Raw genomic sequence first — 18527 nt, 5'->3', positions numbered from 1 at the left:
TAAAAAACAAATAATATCACAACACAGAGAAGATTTATCTTTGTTTCAGCAACATGGATGCAAACGTGACGTCAAGATCTGCTGCTCGAATAAGCAAAACATAAAAAAAAAATACATTTTGAAATAAATGACTTGTTTAATATCACTTCTGGGATGTTGAGATTGTAACTGATTTTATTTTTCCTTTTAATTTACGCCTCAGAGCAGCGGCTCCCAAAACCTTTTAAAACCACTTCAGTCCTTCATGGGAAATGTTTCCACTGAGACGGAAAACATGTCGTGTGACTGTGAGCCGCCTGTCGTTATCTTTCATATTTAACAGAGTTCATAACATGCTGATCTCTCAGTGTTTAATGCATATTTCATCTGTTTTGATGTCTGGGAACGTAATATAAGATTTAGTTAATGTAAATGTTGGCTTTATTTTTGTCATGACCACTTTAGGAACGACTTCTTTAGAGTTTTATAACGAGTTTTACATCATTAATTGATCATTAATTAGTACTTTGAAAGTTAAAGAACAAATTATTTACAGATTAATGTTATATTTCTACATTTAAAGCTGCTTGATTTGAATTTTTGAAGCGTTAAATGAAACCACCAGGTGAGTCATACCAATAAATGGAACCACTAAAACTTAATGAATACTTAAGTCATTATTAATGTTTTATTGATCAGTAATAAGGAGTTAATAAATGATTAGCATCTAATATCTGTTGATGTTAGTAAACAATACTTTATTGATTGAAGCTATTATGGTGTTAATGAAGGAATTTGTGATGCAGTGTGTTCAGTAATGTTAGTAAATCAATGTCTGATCAGTAATAAGATGTTAATTTTTGCGACTTTATTAATGTTAAATTATTAATGAATGCCTTACTGAGCTAGTAGTACCGGGCAATATGGACAATATCACAATATTTTTGACCAAATACCTCGATAGCGATATTGCGGTAATATTGTAGGACTATTGATGCTTTCACAAAATGTTTACACAATGAGATTTTTGATAAATAATCATCAGTAATGTGGATATAATGACAAAATAGTTAACGGTAAATAACAGAACAACTAGAACAGTCTGGTAAGTTCAGAGAATTACATCACTTTACTGTAATGCAGACTTTAAAACCAGGAAGAGACGACATTTATGCCATATTGCGATATTATGATATCATGATATGGATTAAATATGTAATATAAATAAATATATCGCCCTATAAGCTTGTAATAAGATATTTGTGGTTGCCAGGTTGTTATAATGATAAATAGTTCCACACATTCTTCTTTCTTGTCAATACCTGTCGCCTACATTACCCATAATTCAATTCAGGTCTGATAACTTCTTTCTAACTCACACACCCAACCAAGAGCTGCTGTGAAATCTGATTAGCTGACTCAAGTGACATCACTTGAGTCAGCTAATCAGATTTCACAGGAGCTCCCTCTGGATTCACAACAGTCTGTTTCCATATTACAGTTTTACTGCAATGCTTCTGACTGTTGTCAATGAATGACCTCATCAGACTACAGTTATGTACTCCGTCCAGGAATTAATCTCCCCTGATGTTCCCTAATTTATAAATTAGTACTTTGGAAACTAAGAACTTCAGTCTGCAGGCAGACAAAAGGGGGAAATGTGTCCTCTCATCCTCTCTCAGTTAAAGCAGAGATAATGCTGAGTCCTGCATCCGTTTGCATACATCCGGATAGTGTTCTTATACTTTGTGTAACATAGTCTTAAGTAATTTATAATTTTATCTATACAGTCATTGCTCTTTGCACTCTGGAAATGGAAAGAATGACTTTATGATGCACTGAAGGGATGAGAGGAGGAAAAGGAAGATGGAAAGACAAGAGTGGAGTAAGACTTAATGAAAACCTTGTATCTCAGCTTGAGGCAAGAGGTGACATTTGAAAATACCCCGTTCTGAACGCTGAATAATGTAAAGATTAGATCTTTGTTGTATACGTTATGATCAGAAAACTGTTTCCTAACAACATTACAACTCTGAAAAACATAACTCAGATTAATGTCTTTGTGATAATTCAATATAATCATGTATCAACTTTCAGTAGATTCACATCTTATTGATGTGATCATTTCATGACGTCCAAATTGATTCATTTAATTATAAACTAAATAAGTTTTGGGTTTTTTAAATTAGTTTTATCAGTTTTTTTTTTCAGTTTTACCTTTATCTGATGTAATATATATAACACTAAGGCATGAGTCATTGCATCCCCATATACTGTGTATAATTCAGCCTTCATTTGTCATATTGTGATATATATTCAGCCATATAGTCCTGCCCTAAAAGCAAAACTGGATTATCATTTGGTTAATTTACCAAATTACCAAAATGAGGTATTTTTTAGCGTACAAAAATCTACAACTTCCATGAAATTTTACTGGTGCAGCAGCACTTTTAGACAATGTAGTGAACAGCATACAGTTGGGTAAGGTTAAAGGACCAGTGTGGAGGATTTAGTGGCATCTAGTGGTGAAGTTGCAGATTGCAACCAACTGATACCCCTCCTCCTCCCCTTCCAAGCTATAGGAGAACCTACGATGGCCATGGAAGTCGCAAAAAAACGCAAAAGGTCCTCTCTAGAGCCAGTGTTTGCTTTGTCGCTTAACACTGGAGTACCCCAGGGCTGCGTTTTGAGCCCCCTGCTGTACTCTTTGTACTAACACGACTGTGTAGCCACTTTTGACTCCAACACAATCATCAAGTTTGCTGATGACACAGCTGTGTTTGGCCTGATCACAGATAACACTATAAAGGTCTACCTGGAGGAAGTAGAGGACCTGACCCACTGGCGTCAGGACAACAACCTGCTCCTGAATGTCAGCAAGACTCAGGAGCTGATAGTGGACTCTGGGGAGAAGCAGGGAAGGAACTACGCCCCACTTAATATCAGCAGGTCCTCGGCGGGAGAGTGTGGACAGCTTCAAGTACGTTGGTGTCCACATCACTGAGGACCTGATCTGAGACTGTTTCACCTCAGACGCTTGAGGAAACTCCAGGTATCCTCTCGAATACTGAGGAACTTCTACTCCTGCACCATCCCTTCCCTGTAAGGGAACATCACAGTTTGACATAGTGGTCAAACTGTGTAATTACAACTTCCCGGTTGTGATGCACACTGGCCCAAAAAGCCTTTTTCCCACAGATGTACAAAGAGAACTGGACAGAGGAAGAGCGCTGGACTTTGAAGCCAGTTTGACATAGTGGCCAAACTGTATAATTACAACATCACGTGATGCTATTGGGCCCAAAAAGACTTTTTCTCATAGACTTACATTGTGAAAGAGACGTCTGTAAATCAGTGGATACATTTTTTTGAGCATCACAACCCAAAATGACTCATCTGATTATCAGAATTCGATCCATTTGGTCCGATCATATTTCAAAAGTGTAGAAGAGCTGCACGATTTAATCGTTTTATCCCCAGTCAAGTTAGCTAGAGGGCTAAACCAGAAGTTAGCCGTCTCAGCCAGCGGAAGTCTCTAGTGAGCATGCTCCATGGGTGCATTGGGCCTATAGAGCACGTGCAGTATGTTTTCAGGAAGTGGATTTTTGGCTTTGTGCACCACTTTCATAGAAATGAATGGGGCCGGCCTCTAACACTGTATCCAGTTCTCTTTATACATTCATGCTTTTTCCCCGCACACAATCATGGGAAGAGGAGCAACTGAAACAGTATCACAACCACCATGAAAGGACTAATTTTTCTATCAGAGTTTGATCCAATTGGGAAGTCTAGAAGAGTCACACGACTGAATTATTTTATCCCCATTTAGGTGAGGTGGAGAGCCAAAAAGGAAGTCAGCGGAAGACTCTACTGAGCACACTCTGAGGGCCCAAAATCACAGAAGTATGAGCAACATCTGGGTAATTTCTTTACAGCAGGAAGCCCTCTTTTTTTTTGGCTTCATGCGCCAATGAGCAACTTTCATAGGAATGAACAAGGCTTCATCAAACCGTCTCCAATGCAAACCAATGAAGTGACATCACGTCTCACTACGTCATCTTTATATGACAGCTTAATCCAGCCACGTCCAAATGAAACTATTATATCTTTTGTTTCTTATATTTGCTAAAAAAAAATGGGCACAAAGATGCAAAAAACGACCCTCTGTAGACACTGAAGACTTACTCAAGACTCACACGTGACGTTTTATTCGCAATATTGATTTACTGAGGGTTTCCTCACAAACTAAAGAATATATTCAGATCTGGTTACAAGTGAAGTAATTTCTTTATAGGCTGCAGCCAAGCATCTCTACAGTTGATGATTTAGGCCTATAATAACGTCTAATCAAACGCAGCGATCCCCCCCGCACTCTTCAATCAGCCTTTCATTTCACTTTTTCTTTATTTCTTTATTTCTTTTTCCTTTTTTTAATTCTCCAACACGTCATGTGGGGAGCTCGCATTACCATTTTGTGTGGTATTTAAAGAGTGCGTCCTCCTCGCCCTCGCCTGGCTGAGCGGAGAGCACAGAGCCGGGACCGTGTTAGTAGTGTGTGAGTGTGTGTGTTTGTGTGTGTGTGTGTGTGTGTGTATGTGTGTGTGCCGGGTTGCAGCTGAACCACTCAGCCGACCGGAGGTTTGAGGTGGGCGGAGACAGAGCCTGAGGTCCTCCCGTCCGCAGCGACGCACCGTGCATTTTCGGACTCGGCACCCGCACCCCGTCCGAGGAAGGAAGCATCATGGCAACGACTACTTGTACACGTTTCACAGATGAATACCAGCTGTACGAGGAGCTTGGCAAGTAAGCCTCTGTTCCATTTCGTTTTATTCTGAGTCTCTTTCTTTGCATGCAGCCCGTCCAAAGAGCGTGAGCGGGTGATGGATGCGTCTCCATCCCCTCAAAACAAAACGCACGCTGGAGCTCTCCTGCATCTAAAATTAGGACTCTAAACCTAAATTAGGAACATTTATCAAGCTTCTTTTGCTCCATTCTTTACATGCATGAGCCAGGCTATGTGACAAGGCGTCAGAGAGTTTGATTTTTTTGCATGAAGATGAGTCCTGGAGCACTTCTGGGCACCCCCCAAAAACCCTCTTCCTCCTCCTCCTTCTCCTCATCCTCCCAAAGGCTAGTTAGGGACAAACGGGGGCTAATATCAGGGAAAAGCTGATGTGTCGGAATTAAGCCTTCTCATCATCAGCTGGCTTTAATCACTGGCTGGCACACAGCTTAGTGGAGAAGTCAAGAGAATAATACTGCTGCTGCTGCTGCTGCTGCTGCCCTTGATCTACTGCTAATCTAATGAGGTGTGTCCTGTGTGGAGGAAAAAGAGAAAAAAAAGAACAGAAAGAAAGAAAAAGAAATAGAGAGATGAGAATGTGTGGTCCCTAATAAGGATGCAGACAAATTGAAGAGGCTATGGGTGCCACAGTGGGTAGATGCAAAGTGGACTCAATGTCTCTGTCAGATTGTGCGTGGGTAGAGAGGATCTCTGTGCACTGTTTGCCTCACAGGAACATTTATTCCACAGCTATGGATTTAAAAAAAAGAAAAAAAAAAAAGCAAGCAAGTTCAGTCCTTGAACATTAATGTTGATGTTATATTTTTACAGGCTGCTTGCTTATTTAGTTCTTTTATGATGGCTGTGATCTTGTGTGTGTGTTAATGTGTGTGTGTGTGTGTGTGTGTTAATGTGTGTGTGTGTGTGTGTGTGTGTGGGATGTGATAAGTTAAAAAGACAATAGACATGCTGCAGTAACAGCAGCTGCCCTCACTGATAACGGAGCCTTATTGCTGTTTTGCTTGCGCTGTCACTTTCTGGTGTGTTTTTCTCTGTGTGTGTGTGTGTGTGTGTGTGTGTGTGCGTGTGCGTGTGTGTGTGTGATGCAGATATATAGAGACACGAGGACTGTTGATTATCCAGAAGGTAATATTGAGCCTGTAGTCAAGAGTTAAGAGTCGAAGGGGCGACCACCACTCCCCGACTTTTTTATTGACCCTGAATCCATCACATCTGCTCCGGGGATGCAACTAATGATTACTTTCACTGTCAATTAGAATTTTGATTTATTGATCAGTCAGAAAGAGGATAAAAATGCTCATCACACTTTGTCCGACCAACAGCCCGAAACCCCAAAATGTTCAGTTTACAATCAGATGTCGTAAAGAAAAGCAGCAAATCATCGCATTTAAGCACCGATTGATTAATTAAATTGACTAATTGATTAGTTGCCAAATTGTTTTGGCTTTAATCAGCTGATCTCATCTGAATCCTTTCCAATCTCTAATTATAAACAACTTAATATTTGAGAATTAAGCCTGATTAATGTTCAGTAGATCAGCTGATTGATCGATCGTTTCATCTGCTTATCAAATCCGAATACTTGCAAATTCCTCACCAGATTTATTTAAGTTTTATTTAAGCTTTCAGCAACTTTAAGCAACAAAACTCATAACTTAATATTTAATATGGAAAACTCAAAGATTGACAGCGTTCTGATACATTTTGTGTTGATCAGTTTATCGATTAATCAACTAAACATTTCAACATTAATCTACTTATCAAATCCAAATACTTTCGAGTTCCTCACCGAATCAATTTAGTTGAAGCTGTCAACAACTTTAGGCAACAAAAGTCATGAATAACTTCATATTTTACACCTGCAACTCAAACGTTGCCTCTCTAAAAAAATATTTTTATTGATCAACTAATCGACTAATCTTTCAAAACGAATCTATCAAATCTGAATCCTTTGAAATCCTTTTATCAAATCTTTTTAGGTTTACTTTTCAGCAACTTTCAGCAACAAATGTCATAAATAATCTAATATTTAAGACCTAAAAGTCAAAGATCGACATTGTTTTGATACATTTTCTGTTGATCAGCTAATTGATTAATCAACTAAACAAAATTTGCTTATCAAATCCAAATACTTTCGAGTCCCTTATCGAATATATTTAGTTTATGCTGTCAACAACTTTAGGCAACAAAAGTCATAAATAAGTTCATATTTCAGACATTCAATTGTTGCCTTATTGGAAAAATATTTTCTGTTGATCAACTAATCGATTAATCGACTAATCTTTCAAAACAAATCTGCTTATCAAATCTGAATCCTTTTAAAATCTTCTAGCTTTCAACAACTGTAAGCAACAAAAGTCAGAAATAAGTTCATATTTAAAACCTAAAACTTTGGTATTGTTTTGATAAATTTTGTGTTGATCAGCTAATTGATTAATTAACCAATCATTTCAAAACTGAAACGTTTAAAACCTTTTAAGAAAAGATTTTAAGAAAAGCAGCCAAAACCTCACGTTTAAGGAACTGGAACCAACAAATTCTTGGCATTTACTCAATAGTTGCCATTTAATTTTCTATTGATCAACTAAGTGATTAATCAGCTAATTGCTTCAGCTCTGTTTCAGATGTATGACGTCATTGCTACTTTTTGCTTATAGAAACAGGGAGAAGATAAAATATCACAGTTATTAGAGAGATTTGTTTCACTCTGAGCTGAACTAATCCAGGTTTTGGATCCAGATCCTGACCTCCTGACTCCCACCTGCCGTGCAGATAACCTGTCAGGTCGAAGCTCCGCTGCTGGTCGCCGCCGCCGCACGCCAGGAGTGTCAGCGAGTGTCATGCTTACTCACCCCGTCTCCTCATAATGCTCGTGCGCGTTAGAGTGCTCGTGAGAGTCGGGGGCTCTGAGGGGAGTGAGTGTTTCATTGCGTAACAATACTGAGGTGAGATAAAATTAGCTCAGAGAAATGACAGAGGTGGTTATTTCTGTTTGTCTCTGTTGGGTTTGATGAGCAAACGTGGCCCTAAAAACTTCACCACACACACACACACACACACACACACACACACACACACACACATGCACACACGCTTACTTATCCTTGAAATGCTGCTTTTCTTCCTCTAATTCTTGCAGTGTGATGCTGCTCACATTGCTGAAATTATTCAACTCATAAGTAAGAGTTAAGATAAGAGTAAGAGTAAAGAAGCCTGTAGACTAGTTTCTAAGTATATCAGGATGTTTGAAAGGATAAGGCTGGTGATTTTTTTAAAATATCTACAATTCCATGAAAAGACCAAAACCAACAAAGAACTTATCTACTTACAAGTATTATGTGTGTATCTAAAGCCTGATATATGTTATTCCTCTGAGCCGTAGACCTCCGTTGTTGTCTAAAAACTATTAAAAACACGTCAGTGAGTCACATCGCTGCACTGGGTGACATGTTCCTTCATTATGAAGAGTTTGGTCATGTTAGCTTGTTTAGAAACGGCTCCAAAGTCTAATAACAGCGATCACATTTTCACTCTCTGGAGAGTAGTTCTGTGTAACGGTGAAAAATTGCGCAAACGTCGCCTCTGACACTTCTCGCTCGTCGCTATGGGCATCGACACCAGCTGGCAAGGATGTGGAGATATTTACATCGCAATGTCAACACGTTTTTAGCCTGTTAGCATTTCCTTGCTAGCATTGTGTACATAAACAACTCACTGCTTTCTCCAAAAATTTGCATTACTTTACACCAAGCTGCATTTCTTTTGTTGTTCTCCTTTTAATCTTGTACAGAAGCGTAAAAAAAATGGAATTCCTGAAATGGCAACGATTATTTTTAATTATTATTTTTCGCGCCGCTGATCAGTCGAATTGATTCACTGGTGTCCCATAGAAAAGGAATGGGGACAAACTTCATAGGCCATTGAGCATGAGCAGGAACATAGTTTGTATTGTATACAACTAATATTTTTCCACGTTTTCTCAACTTGTATGAAGTTTACGTTAGAGAAGTAAGTGCTCTGTACCAGGTTGTGGAAATGTCCGGACCACATGATTATATATACGCAACAGAAATTCCACTTTTTCCCTTCATATCCGGTGTTCTGCTGTCGATGGCTGGAGGCAATAAAGAATCCAAGTTTTGACACCAAAGTGACATCACTGCTTACGACCAAGACATTTGTTCGAGTGCAAGTACGCTTCTATGGATCCGTCACATTCGCCAAAATGTCTTCTTGTACGTCCAACGTATATTCATTCTCACCGTAGCGATCAGACTCTGACTCAGACATTGTACATTTTGTGATATATAACACAACAAGCTGTGAACAGAGCTGCATTCCTGCACATGCTCAGTAGCGTCTGCCTTGCACAGAACTACTCTCCAGAGACTGAAAACGTGATCGCTGTTATTAATCTTTGGAGCCGTTTCTGAACAAACTAATACGACCACATTCTTCATGATGAAGGATCATGTCACCCAGTGCAGCGATGTGGCTCACTGATGTGTTTTTAATAGTTTTTAGACAACAACGGGGGTCTACGGCACAGAGGAATAAGATATATCAGGCTTTGGAAACACACACAATACTTGTTAGTAGATCAATTCATTGTTGGTTTGGATCTGCATATTCACCAGCCTGATCCTATACAGGCTGAGAGGAGGAAACAATGAGGTCAATCTGATATCTGAGATGCCCCTTTGATAGATGCTGACGAAGCTTATATGGCAGCTGACCCGTCTCCTGTCTCCTCTCTTTGTTTCCCCAGGGGGGCCTTCTCAGTGGTGCGCCGCTGTGTCAAACTCTGCACAGGCCAAGAGTACGCCGCCAAAATCATCAACACCAAAAAGCTCTCGGCCAGAGGTGAGAGGAAGACGTTAACAGATACCCTGTAACGTGGCTGCATGGGGAGGGGAGGGGGTTGGGGGTTTCATCGTTATGTTATGTATGTGTGTATGTATGTGTGTATGTATGTGTGTGTATGTGTGTTTGTATGTCCCAGATCTGAAAGCTCACATTAGCATATTTTAGCGCATGTTTGATTCTAGTGTGTGAAGCCTTCACGTCTGTTCCTCCGAGAGAGGCAGATGACGGTTTTCAGTCAGATGCTCGGTCGAATCCGCGGCGATAGAGAGAAGAGGATCAGCAGAGCATCAAAAGAGGACGAGACTCACACCAGCATTTTCCTGAACAAATTGTTACGAGGACAGACTCTCTAACAGGAGAAAAAAAAATCACAAGTTCGCTCTCGGTTTTTCACACTTCTTCTACTACGGATTTGTTGTGACAGAATGTGACATTTCCAGACACAATGTCGAACTGTGATGAAGCAAGATCCTGTGTTTGTCTTTTTCTCCCAGTGTTCTTCCTTTCTTGAACTGTCAAATACTGTAAATAACTGTAAAAAAAAACAAAAAAAAAACGGCTCAGAAATCCTCTAAAAATAGCAACAATGGTGTAATTACAGCGGAGGAATGAGATCATGGGTGGGACGATGGCGGCATGAATCTCACACCACCTTTATTATAAACATAAACGTGTGACTTTTCACATTCACAGCCTCGTCCCGCCCGGTTGCGTGGTCTTTGAGGTCACGTCTTACAGCCATTTCTGTTTTTACACGACTGACACAGATATCCGGACTGCAGGGCAGGACTCACTGTAGAGCCGTCAGTCACAGAAAAAGCAGATAAAGGACACGACACGTCCTCCACTCGGCTTGACCTTCTCTCCTCTCTGGTTTCCTCCCCATCTCTTCTCATTTCCTGTTCTCTTGTTTCCTTTCCTCATCTTCACTCCTCTGTTTGTTTTCTCTCTTCTCCTCTCTCGTTTCCTCCTCTTTTCCTCCGCTCCCACCTTTCCTCTCCTCATCTCTTCTCATTTCCTACTCTCTTGTTTCCTTTCCTCATCTTCTCTCCTCCACTTTTCCTCTCCTCTCCTCTCTTGTTTCCTACTCTTTTCTCCTCTCCTCATTTCCTTTCCTCTCCTCTCCTTTCCTTTCCTTTCCTTTCCTTTTCTTTCTCCTTGTTTCTTCTCCTTCCTTGTTTCCTCCTCTTCTTTCCTTTCCTCTCCTCTTGTTTCCTCTCCTTGCTTGTTTCCGCTTCTACTTTTGTTTCCTCTCCTCTCCTCTCCTCTGCTCTCCTCTCCTCTCCTCTCCTCTCCTCTCCTCTCCTCTCCTCTCCTCTCCTCTCCTCTGCTCCTCTATCTGGAATGAGGGGTTAAATGGGCATCTGGGACAAATGTAGCCCTCAGGCTGCTCTCATCTGTGCGTGTGTGTGTGTGCGTGTGTGTGTGTGCGTGTGCGTGTGTGTGCGTGTGTGAAAACATGTATTAAAGTCTTGTGTGTGTCTCACCTTCAGAAGAGTTACCAACACCTCTGCAAACTCTAAAACGAGGTTGTATCCTCTCGTACGGTGCACCTGCGTGCACGTCGACCTCACTTGACCCAATCTGCTTAATTTTCTTTCACTTTTGTCACTTTTTCAAATCTGAGATGTCGCCGTAAAGCTTCGGTTTGACTTTGTCTTGTAGACCATCAGAAACTGGAGAGGGAGGCCAGGATCTGCAGATTGCTCAAGCACTCCAACATTGGTGAGATTCTACTTTTTTTAAAATATACAGATAGACGAGATTATCCATGACCTCCAGGACGACACATACAAGTGTTTTCTGATCTTCGAAAACCGTCAGACATCACTGTTATGTTTAAGGTCTGTTTAGGTTTAGGGGAAGATGATAGTTTGGGTTAAAATGATCACTTTGTTAAGGTCAGAGAAACGAGGTGTGAACCTGTTTGTCAAGACTGAAGCAATAATAGAGGCGTGTGCATGACGTATTGAATGATGAGATAAAAGACGATAAAAATATGTGCCTCATATTTTCTTAAAAAGAAAAAAAGATCAGATCGTTTTGATGCCTCTATCGGTCTTTTTCTCCATCTTTCTCTCTCTTTGCCTCCCTGCAGTTCGTCTCCATGACAGTATCTCAGAGGAAGGCTTCCACTATCTCCTCTTTGACCTGTGAGTTGCTTCGTTTCCTCTCCCCTCCCTCCTTTCCTTCTTTCCTTTCCTCCTTCCTTCTTTCCTCCTCGCCCCCACTTCTTCTCTTCCTCTTCCATACCGTGCCGCTCTCCCTCCTCCCCCCATCTCCTCCTCCTTCTCCCCTGGTGCTTCATTTTCCACTCCCTTCCTCCAATCCTCGCTGCATCTGTCTCCTCTATCTTACTTTTCTTTCTTTCTATATATCCGCATCCTCTTCATCTCCTCCTTTCTCTCTCTTCTCCTCGTTCCCTCCTCGCTTCCAAGGCAGTTCCCCCCATTACATAACAGTCCTACCCCCCTCTCCCTCCCTCCCCCCACCCCCCTCAACCTCCCTCCTTGCAGCTCCCACTTTAGCACACACACACACACACACAGATACATCTACACTCCCCCGCACTGGAGCCAGTCTCCATGGCAACCCAGTCGGAGTGAATCCTGCAGCCGGGGTTTCCCCCTAATGAGGACATCCCCCTCCTGTCAGTATGTGTTTGTGTGTATATGTGTGTGTGTATGTGTGTGTGTGTGTGTGTGTGTATGAGTGAAAGAATGCGCTTATGTATATAATTTAGCGTTTTAACCTCCATCTTTACATTCCTCAGGGTGACAGGAGGGGAGCTGTTTGAGGATATTGTGGCCAGAGAGTACTACAGTGAAGCAGATGCCAGGTAAACACCCCAACGAGTCTCTCCATCTCTATGGCCCTCTCTCTCTCTCTTTTTTCTTCTTCATCTCCTCCTCCATGTGTCAGTCCTCCAGCCTCTGCAGTCCTCCAAACCCCTTCTCCTCTCATTATCACAAACAGACTTTGTTTTTTTTTTTTTTTTTTTTGGTTTTTTTTGTTACAGGCTTTATATTTCTGATGGAAAATACCTCTGCGCAGTTTTCAGCACATTTGCTCTGTGAACTGAATTGCAATCGAGGTCGTGGTTTTTTTTTTTTCCTTCCCACCCCAGAATCAAAATTTACAGACAGATGGAAACATACACATGCACAAAATGCACACACGCCCACGCTGTAAACCCCCTCAGGAGGTAGACTTAAATCAATTTGACTGTGGAGGCGGTTTGCAGAGGCGAGAGAGAGAGAGAGAGAGAGAGAGAGAGAGAAGAAAAGAAGGGGACATTAAAAGGAGGAAGGGAAAGAGGTAGAATGAGAAATGCAGCAAAGGGAGGAAAAAGATGATGTTTTTCAGCTGTTTTTCATCCTTAAACATATTTATCTTTCACTCTCATCTCTCTGACTGTTTTATCACCCCACCTGTTGTCATATTCAGGGCTCTAAATTACGCCTTTTATATTGTATGCTGGCAGTGATGCTTTCATCAATCATGAAGACATTAAAGTATCAGTAGTCAAAAACATGATGATAACAATCAGACTTCAAGAGGAAACGTATTTGAGTTATTATTATTATTATTAATTGAGTCATTTCCAAGAAAAATGCCAAAATTCTCTGTTCCAGCTTCTTCAATTTGAATATTTTCAGATTTCTTTAGTCTGGTATGATAGTAAATCAAATATATTTTGGTTGTGAACTGTTGGTCGGGACAAAAAAAGACATTTTAGTTTGTTAGTTTGTGTCTGACATCTAATTGACCAAACAACTAATCGTGCTGGATCTGATGCTTCCAACATAAAGAAATCTAAGCATCAGTTATTTAGCAGCACTAAAAAACATGATGATTACCATCAGGCTTGAAGGGGAAGCATATTTTGTTTTCTGAGTCTGCACAGACTGTGATTAAGTGAATGCAAAGTCTAATGCATTTAAAGCAAAATTATAAAATAATGTGATGCATTCATTTGTTTCAAGAAGCACGGATAGTGTCTGTTTGTTCAGTGCTTTTATCTGTTTTAATTATTCAGGTACTCAAGTGAAAAAAGTCCAACACATAGTGATTCATCAACATGACATTTAGATAGTTTAGATGTTGGTAAAAGCATTAATATGAGGGTTAAAAGTCTTAATTATCATATTTGAAAAATATCATATTGAGTACTTTGCTAGTGTGCAATTTTGTAGCAGTGTAGTTTATGTATCCTCATATTTTATTCTATTTTCAGGGCTCAACCTTAACTACAAATATGCAAATTTAGGCAAATACAAAAAAAACAATATGTAACAGATGCAGAGGCGATCAAGCAGGGGCTCTTTAGCTATTTGCTAGCAGCTGACAAACCTCCATCTGTAGCATATTTCCTCCCAGAAATTAGCTATCACCACATTATTCTCTAAATAAAACTGTCAACTGGCTTTAACCAGTTCTCAGGGGTTGTAGCTGATGAGTTTCTCTTTGTTTCCTAATGAATGTACAGAAGATTAGACACACATACATTTAATATTTTTGCCCATATCCCACTTTGAAACAGCTATCAGCTATTAGCATGCAAGAATTCACTATTTTCTTCTTACAATAAATGATGCAAAACATGCATTGGTGGACTTCACTCAAAGTGTGACTCAAAATGTGTGTCAAGATATAGATAACTAATATATTCACATTTACCTTGTCAGAATTTAGAACAGTAACTTTTTAAAAGTGAATTAGCAGCAGCTCTAGCCAGCTAATATGACACATAAACTCCAGTGAGAAACAGCTCTAACAGTAGTAATTTAGTAGTAGTAGTAATAACTTGTTAACCAAGACTTCACAACTAAACATAAAAGCTAATTCTTACAGTTTCCCGCGTCAACGACGTGGCACAAGTTAAGAGCAGAAGCCGCCTCATGCTAGATAATAGCAACGTTAGCATGTATGAACTTTATGCTGTTTGCCAGCAAAATATACCAAACATGCCAGATGTCAAGTGTAATTGCAAAAACTCATTATATTAGATTCCTGAAGTGTATATAGGCAAAGTTTCACTAAAACAGAATAATATAGGAAGTTTTATCAGCTGCTGAGGAACACAAACAGAAACTGTGCTAATCTGTGAATCACTGATAACCTTTTTACATCTATTTTTGATTTGTTTTTTTCACTGAAGCTATCAGTCCACCAAATATGTAAATAAACCTGAATTAGGGGCTGTCACACTGAAACTTAAACACTATTAAACATGCTCTAAAACAAACTTTTGCGCCATTAATTAAACCACCCATAAATATGCAGTAATCCTATTCTAACTATCCTTTTTAGGACTGGATGAACAGTCCAACAGTCCAAGACTCCTCTTATAGAACTTAAACAGTAGTTTCTAGTGATTTCCAATTGAAGTCTCATTAATAAAAGTGTTCTGCAAGGATCTCTTCTTGATCCTCTTCTATTCACTATATACGTAATAGCACTGCCACCCCATATTGTAATGTACGTTTTTATGCAGATGATACCATTTTATATACCACAGCTATTCTCTTAATGTGGGCAATACAAAGCTATAGTTGTCTTTTTACAAACATACACTTGTTTTAATAACCTCCATTTCCATACTTAGTATACATACATACTTACATCAACCCAAAAATCTACTTACATTTAGTGTTTATCATTGAATTAAAACACGGCTTATGTTTTGTTTTTGATTTTCACAGATTAATCAACTTTACTGTAGTCAAATAAATGCTATCAAAACGCTACTTTGACAAGAAATTATGTATTATTTTATTTGAATGAAGCAGTTTTAAAGGTTAAGAAAGATAGAAATATAAAACTGATGTTTGGTAAATTTTGGTCTGGCAGATGAGCACTAAATAAATCGCATGAAGACTGTTTTTTGCACTCAATCCAGTGCTTCCATACTGAATTCCCAGTCAGAATACAAGGCACATATATAACCAGAATGATTGTGCTGGTTTTTCTCTCATTGTATTGAGTATCTTTCTCTGTATTCTTAAGCTACTTTTCCTGCTATTTTCTTTTCTCCCTCCTCATCTGCCTTCATTCTCCCTTGTTCTCTTTGCATAAATTATTTGTGTATTTGTGTGTGTGTGTGTGTGTCACTCTATGTGTTTTTGTGTGGGTGTGTGACTAGCATGGCTTGATTACTGTCCAACAGTATCTCACTGACAGTTTCCTCTCCATACTCCATCTGCACACAGAATAGCTCAATCCGTCCCTTCTTTCTCCACCCTGTTAAAAGGGTCGGTTCACCCAAATTACCAAAAAAAAAACAACATATTTTCTCATTTATTCCTCTAGTGGCATCCAGACATGTAGATACTTTTGGTTTTGTGTGTCCTGGTTTTGAGATATTTGTTTCTCAGAAATTTCTGCCTCTATCTGAAAAAAATATCTAGATATCTAAAAAAAAATCAGTGGCAGAAATGTGATGTTTGTTCAGAAACAGTGTCCTCATTTCATAGAGAATATTTCCTCAGTATAAAGTATTTCCAATGAAAATTGATGACAGTGACATCTGTTAAATAACAGACATATTGCTGAGTTTTTAGCCTTGTTAGTGGTGTAGCTCCAGGGATGGCAATGTCCAATGTTTGGTTGTAGACTGAAACATCTCAACAGCTATTTGATGTATTGCTATGAAATGTTGTACGGACATTCATGTTCCCCAGAGGATGAATATGTCGTTGACGTTGGTGATCCTCTGACTTTTCCTCTAGCGCTACTAGCAGGTAAACTTTTCTGCTGAGTCTTTGAAATACTGTAGTTTGACCTCTACTTGTTGGATCAGCACTGCGTTTGATGCAGATATTCATGGTGCCCAGAAGATGAATCCTTCAGTAATCCTGCTGACTTTTCCTCTAGCGTCACCATGTGGTCGACATTTTTGGTTAAGAGAGAAATGTCTTGACAACTATTGGATGGATTGACGTGAACTTTGGTCCAGACCTTCATGTTCCCACAGCAGGAATTGTATTTATGACTGATTTATGACTACACATCTGCAAAACTAATGACATTCCCATCAACCTCAGCTATACTTTCTGCTTACTTTAAAAAAAACATTCAACCTGCTAAACATGTTAGCATTGTCATTGTGAATATGTTAGCATTCTGACATTAGCATTTAGCTCAAAGTACCACTGGACAGCCTCACAGAGCTGCTGATGTAGCTGAAGACTGCAACAGACATTGGCAGCACCGCATAGTGTAGTGTAATTTGATCAATTGACACCGATAGTGCTCACACACAGGAGAAGTAGTCAGGATGTGCAGATCTGCAGGGCGAGTCTTATAAATTTGCTGTTGTTCTGAAAAGTTAATGCTGAGAAGTCAGATCCTGACAAGTTGATGTGATGATGCACATCCAAGATGCAGCCAGTGTGTAAACAGAAAACAATAGCCCCTTTTACACAGCCAGGCGGGAATGCTGCACGTTTATTCCACCTCACTGTTCTGTATGAAAGGTACGGACATGGCGTGGGGGGGGGCAGAGTTGCTCCGCCAATAATCTGGCTATAGAGGTAGTCACAGAGCCGGATCGACATCTGTGTAAAAGGGACAGCAGGCACGGCGGGACAGGGACCTGACGCTGTTGTGTTAGATGTCATACCTCATGCTATGTAAAAGCACACACAGGGGCGGCGTTATGCTGGCTCTCTTTGGTTCAGTGTAAAAAAAAAAAGAAAAAGCAGCTTAATGCAGGATCTCTGTATAAAAGAGCCTAATGAGTTCAGGTGTTTTGACACGCTGCTGGTGTGTTGCAGATTAATCTTGTTTAAATTTAATCTTTGAATACTGTGAGCGCCACAAATTAAATTTCCATTCACCTCCGGTTTATTGGAGTGAATCTCAAAGACAGATATCTCACAGCTCGGGGCGAATAAAACCACAACTTACCTGCCTGACAAGTTAGAGATAAATCAGGAAACATGTTCTTTGTGATTTGGCTGAACTGACCCTTTAATCTTCCTCACATAGCTAAAAACATCCTCCTCCTACCAGATTATCCTTTTACTCCCCCCACCTCTCTGTATTACCGACCTTATGCTTCCTTTTCCTCCCCGTGTTCCCTCCGTTTATCTGCTCCTCACCCTGTTGTTTTGTCTCCACAGTCACTGTATCCATCAGATTCTAGACAGTGTGTCTTACACCCACCAACATGACATTGTGCACAGGGACCTCAAGGTGTGTGTGTGTGTCTCATTGTGTTGCATTGCCCTGCACCCTCCGTATATAAGGGTTGTTCTTTATATGCTTGTGTTTTACTGTTACTCTTTAATTTATGCCTGTGATGTTAAAACAAACTTGCCTGTGCCTGCTGTCTGTCTGTCTCTTTTTTGCGTTTCTGCCTGTCTTCAGGTTTTTGCTTTTGGGACTCTTGTTGCACTATTTTAAACGGTCTGAACTAGAATTGTGATTTCCTGTGGGCCCGAGCAGACAGGGCACCATACTCTGAGAAAGAGTGAGAGAGAGAGAGAGAGAGAGAGTAAGAGAGTGAGTAAGCATGAGAGAGAAAATGAGAGTGAGGAGCGTTCATGGAGTAACAGCAGAGTAAAGCCCTAAAACCTGCTAAATCTTTTCATCAAAGGTGCTGCCGTTCCCTGAATAAATTACACGACAAAAAACGTGCAGGTTAGACACAGTGTCTCCCACGTGGAGCTGCAGCACACTCCTACGCTGCCTGACTAATGTTTGGCCCCTTCTTGAAAACAGAAAACAACAAAAATGTACACCTTCTCACCCTTTGTAGTTCACAGACAGGTTCACTGTTCACACTTTTTTTTTTTTTGTTGTGCGTTTGTGTGTGAATGTGGTGCAGAGGGAGAGCTTTCCTATATGGATACTGAAGATGTATGTGTGTGTA

General features: G+C 40.1%; 1 protein-coding gene across 8 annotated transcripts in view; it reads left to right on the top strand.

Moving 5' to 3' along the window:
* Positions 1-4399: 4399 nt before the first annotated feature.
* The window catches only part of LOC122968646 (calcium/calmodulin-dependent protein kinase type II subunit beta), a 50248-nt gene continuing 36120 nt past the window's right edge, over positions 4400-18527 (top strand). For 2 of the 8 annotated variants that reach the window (XM_044334023.1, XM_044334022.1), the window contains exons 1-5: positions 4400-4782; positions 9552-9646; positions 11315-11374; positions 11748-11802; positions 12423-12488. In XM_044334023.1, coding sequence (XP_044189958.1) covers positions 4721-4782; positions 9552-9646; positions 11315-11374; positions 11748-11802; positions 12423-12488 — 338 coding nt within the window. In that variant the 5' untranslated portion in view covers positions 4400-4720. Of the gene's footprint in view, positions 4783-9551; positions 9647-11314; positions 11375-11747; positions 11803-12422; positions 12489-17775; positions 17849-18527 lie in introns of those variants that run through there. The other 6 variants (XM_044334026.1, XM_044334024.1, XM_044334028.1 and 3 more) reach the window with 4 other exon arrangements.

The sequence above is a fragment of the Thunnus albacares genome, chromosome 18, assembly GCF_914725855.1.
Source record: "Thunnus albacares chromosome 18, fThuAlb1.1, whole genome shotgun sequence".
Classification (NCBI taxonomy): Eukaryota; Metazoa; Chordata; class Actinopteri; order Scombriformes; family Scombridae; genus Thunnus; species Thunnus albacares.
This window is presented reverse-complemented; position numbering and strand designations above follow the sequence as displayed.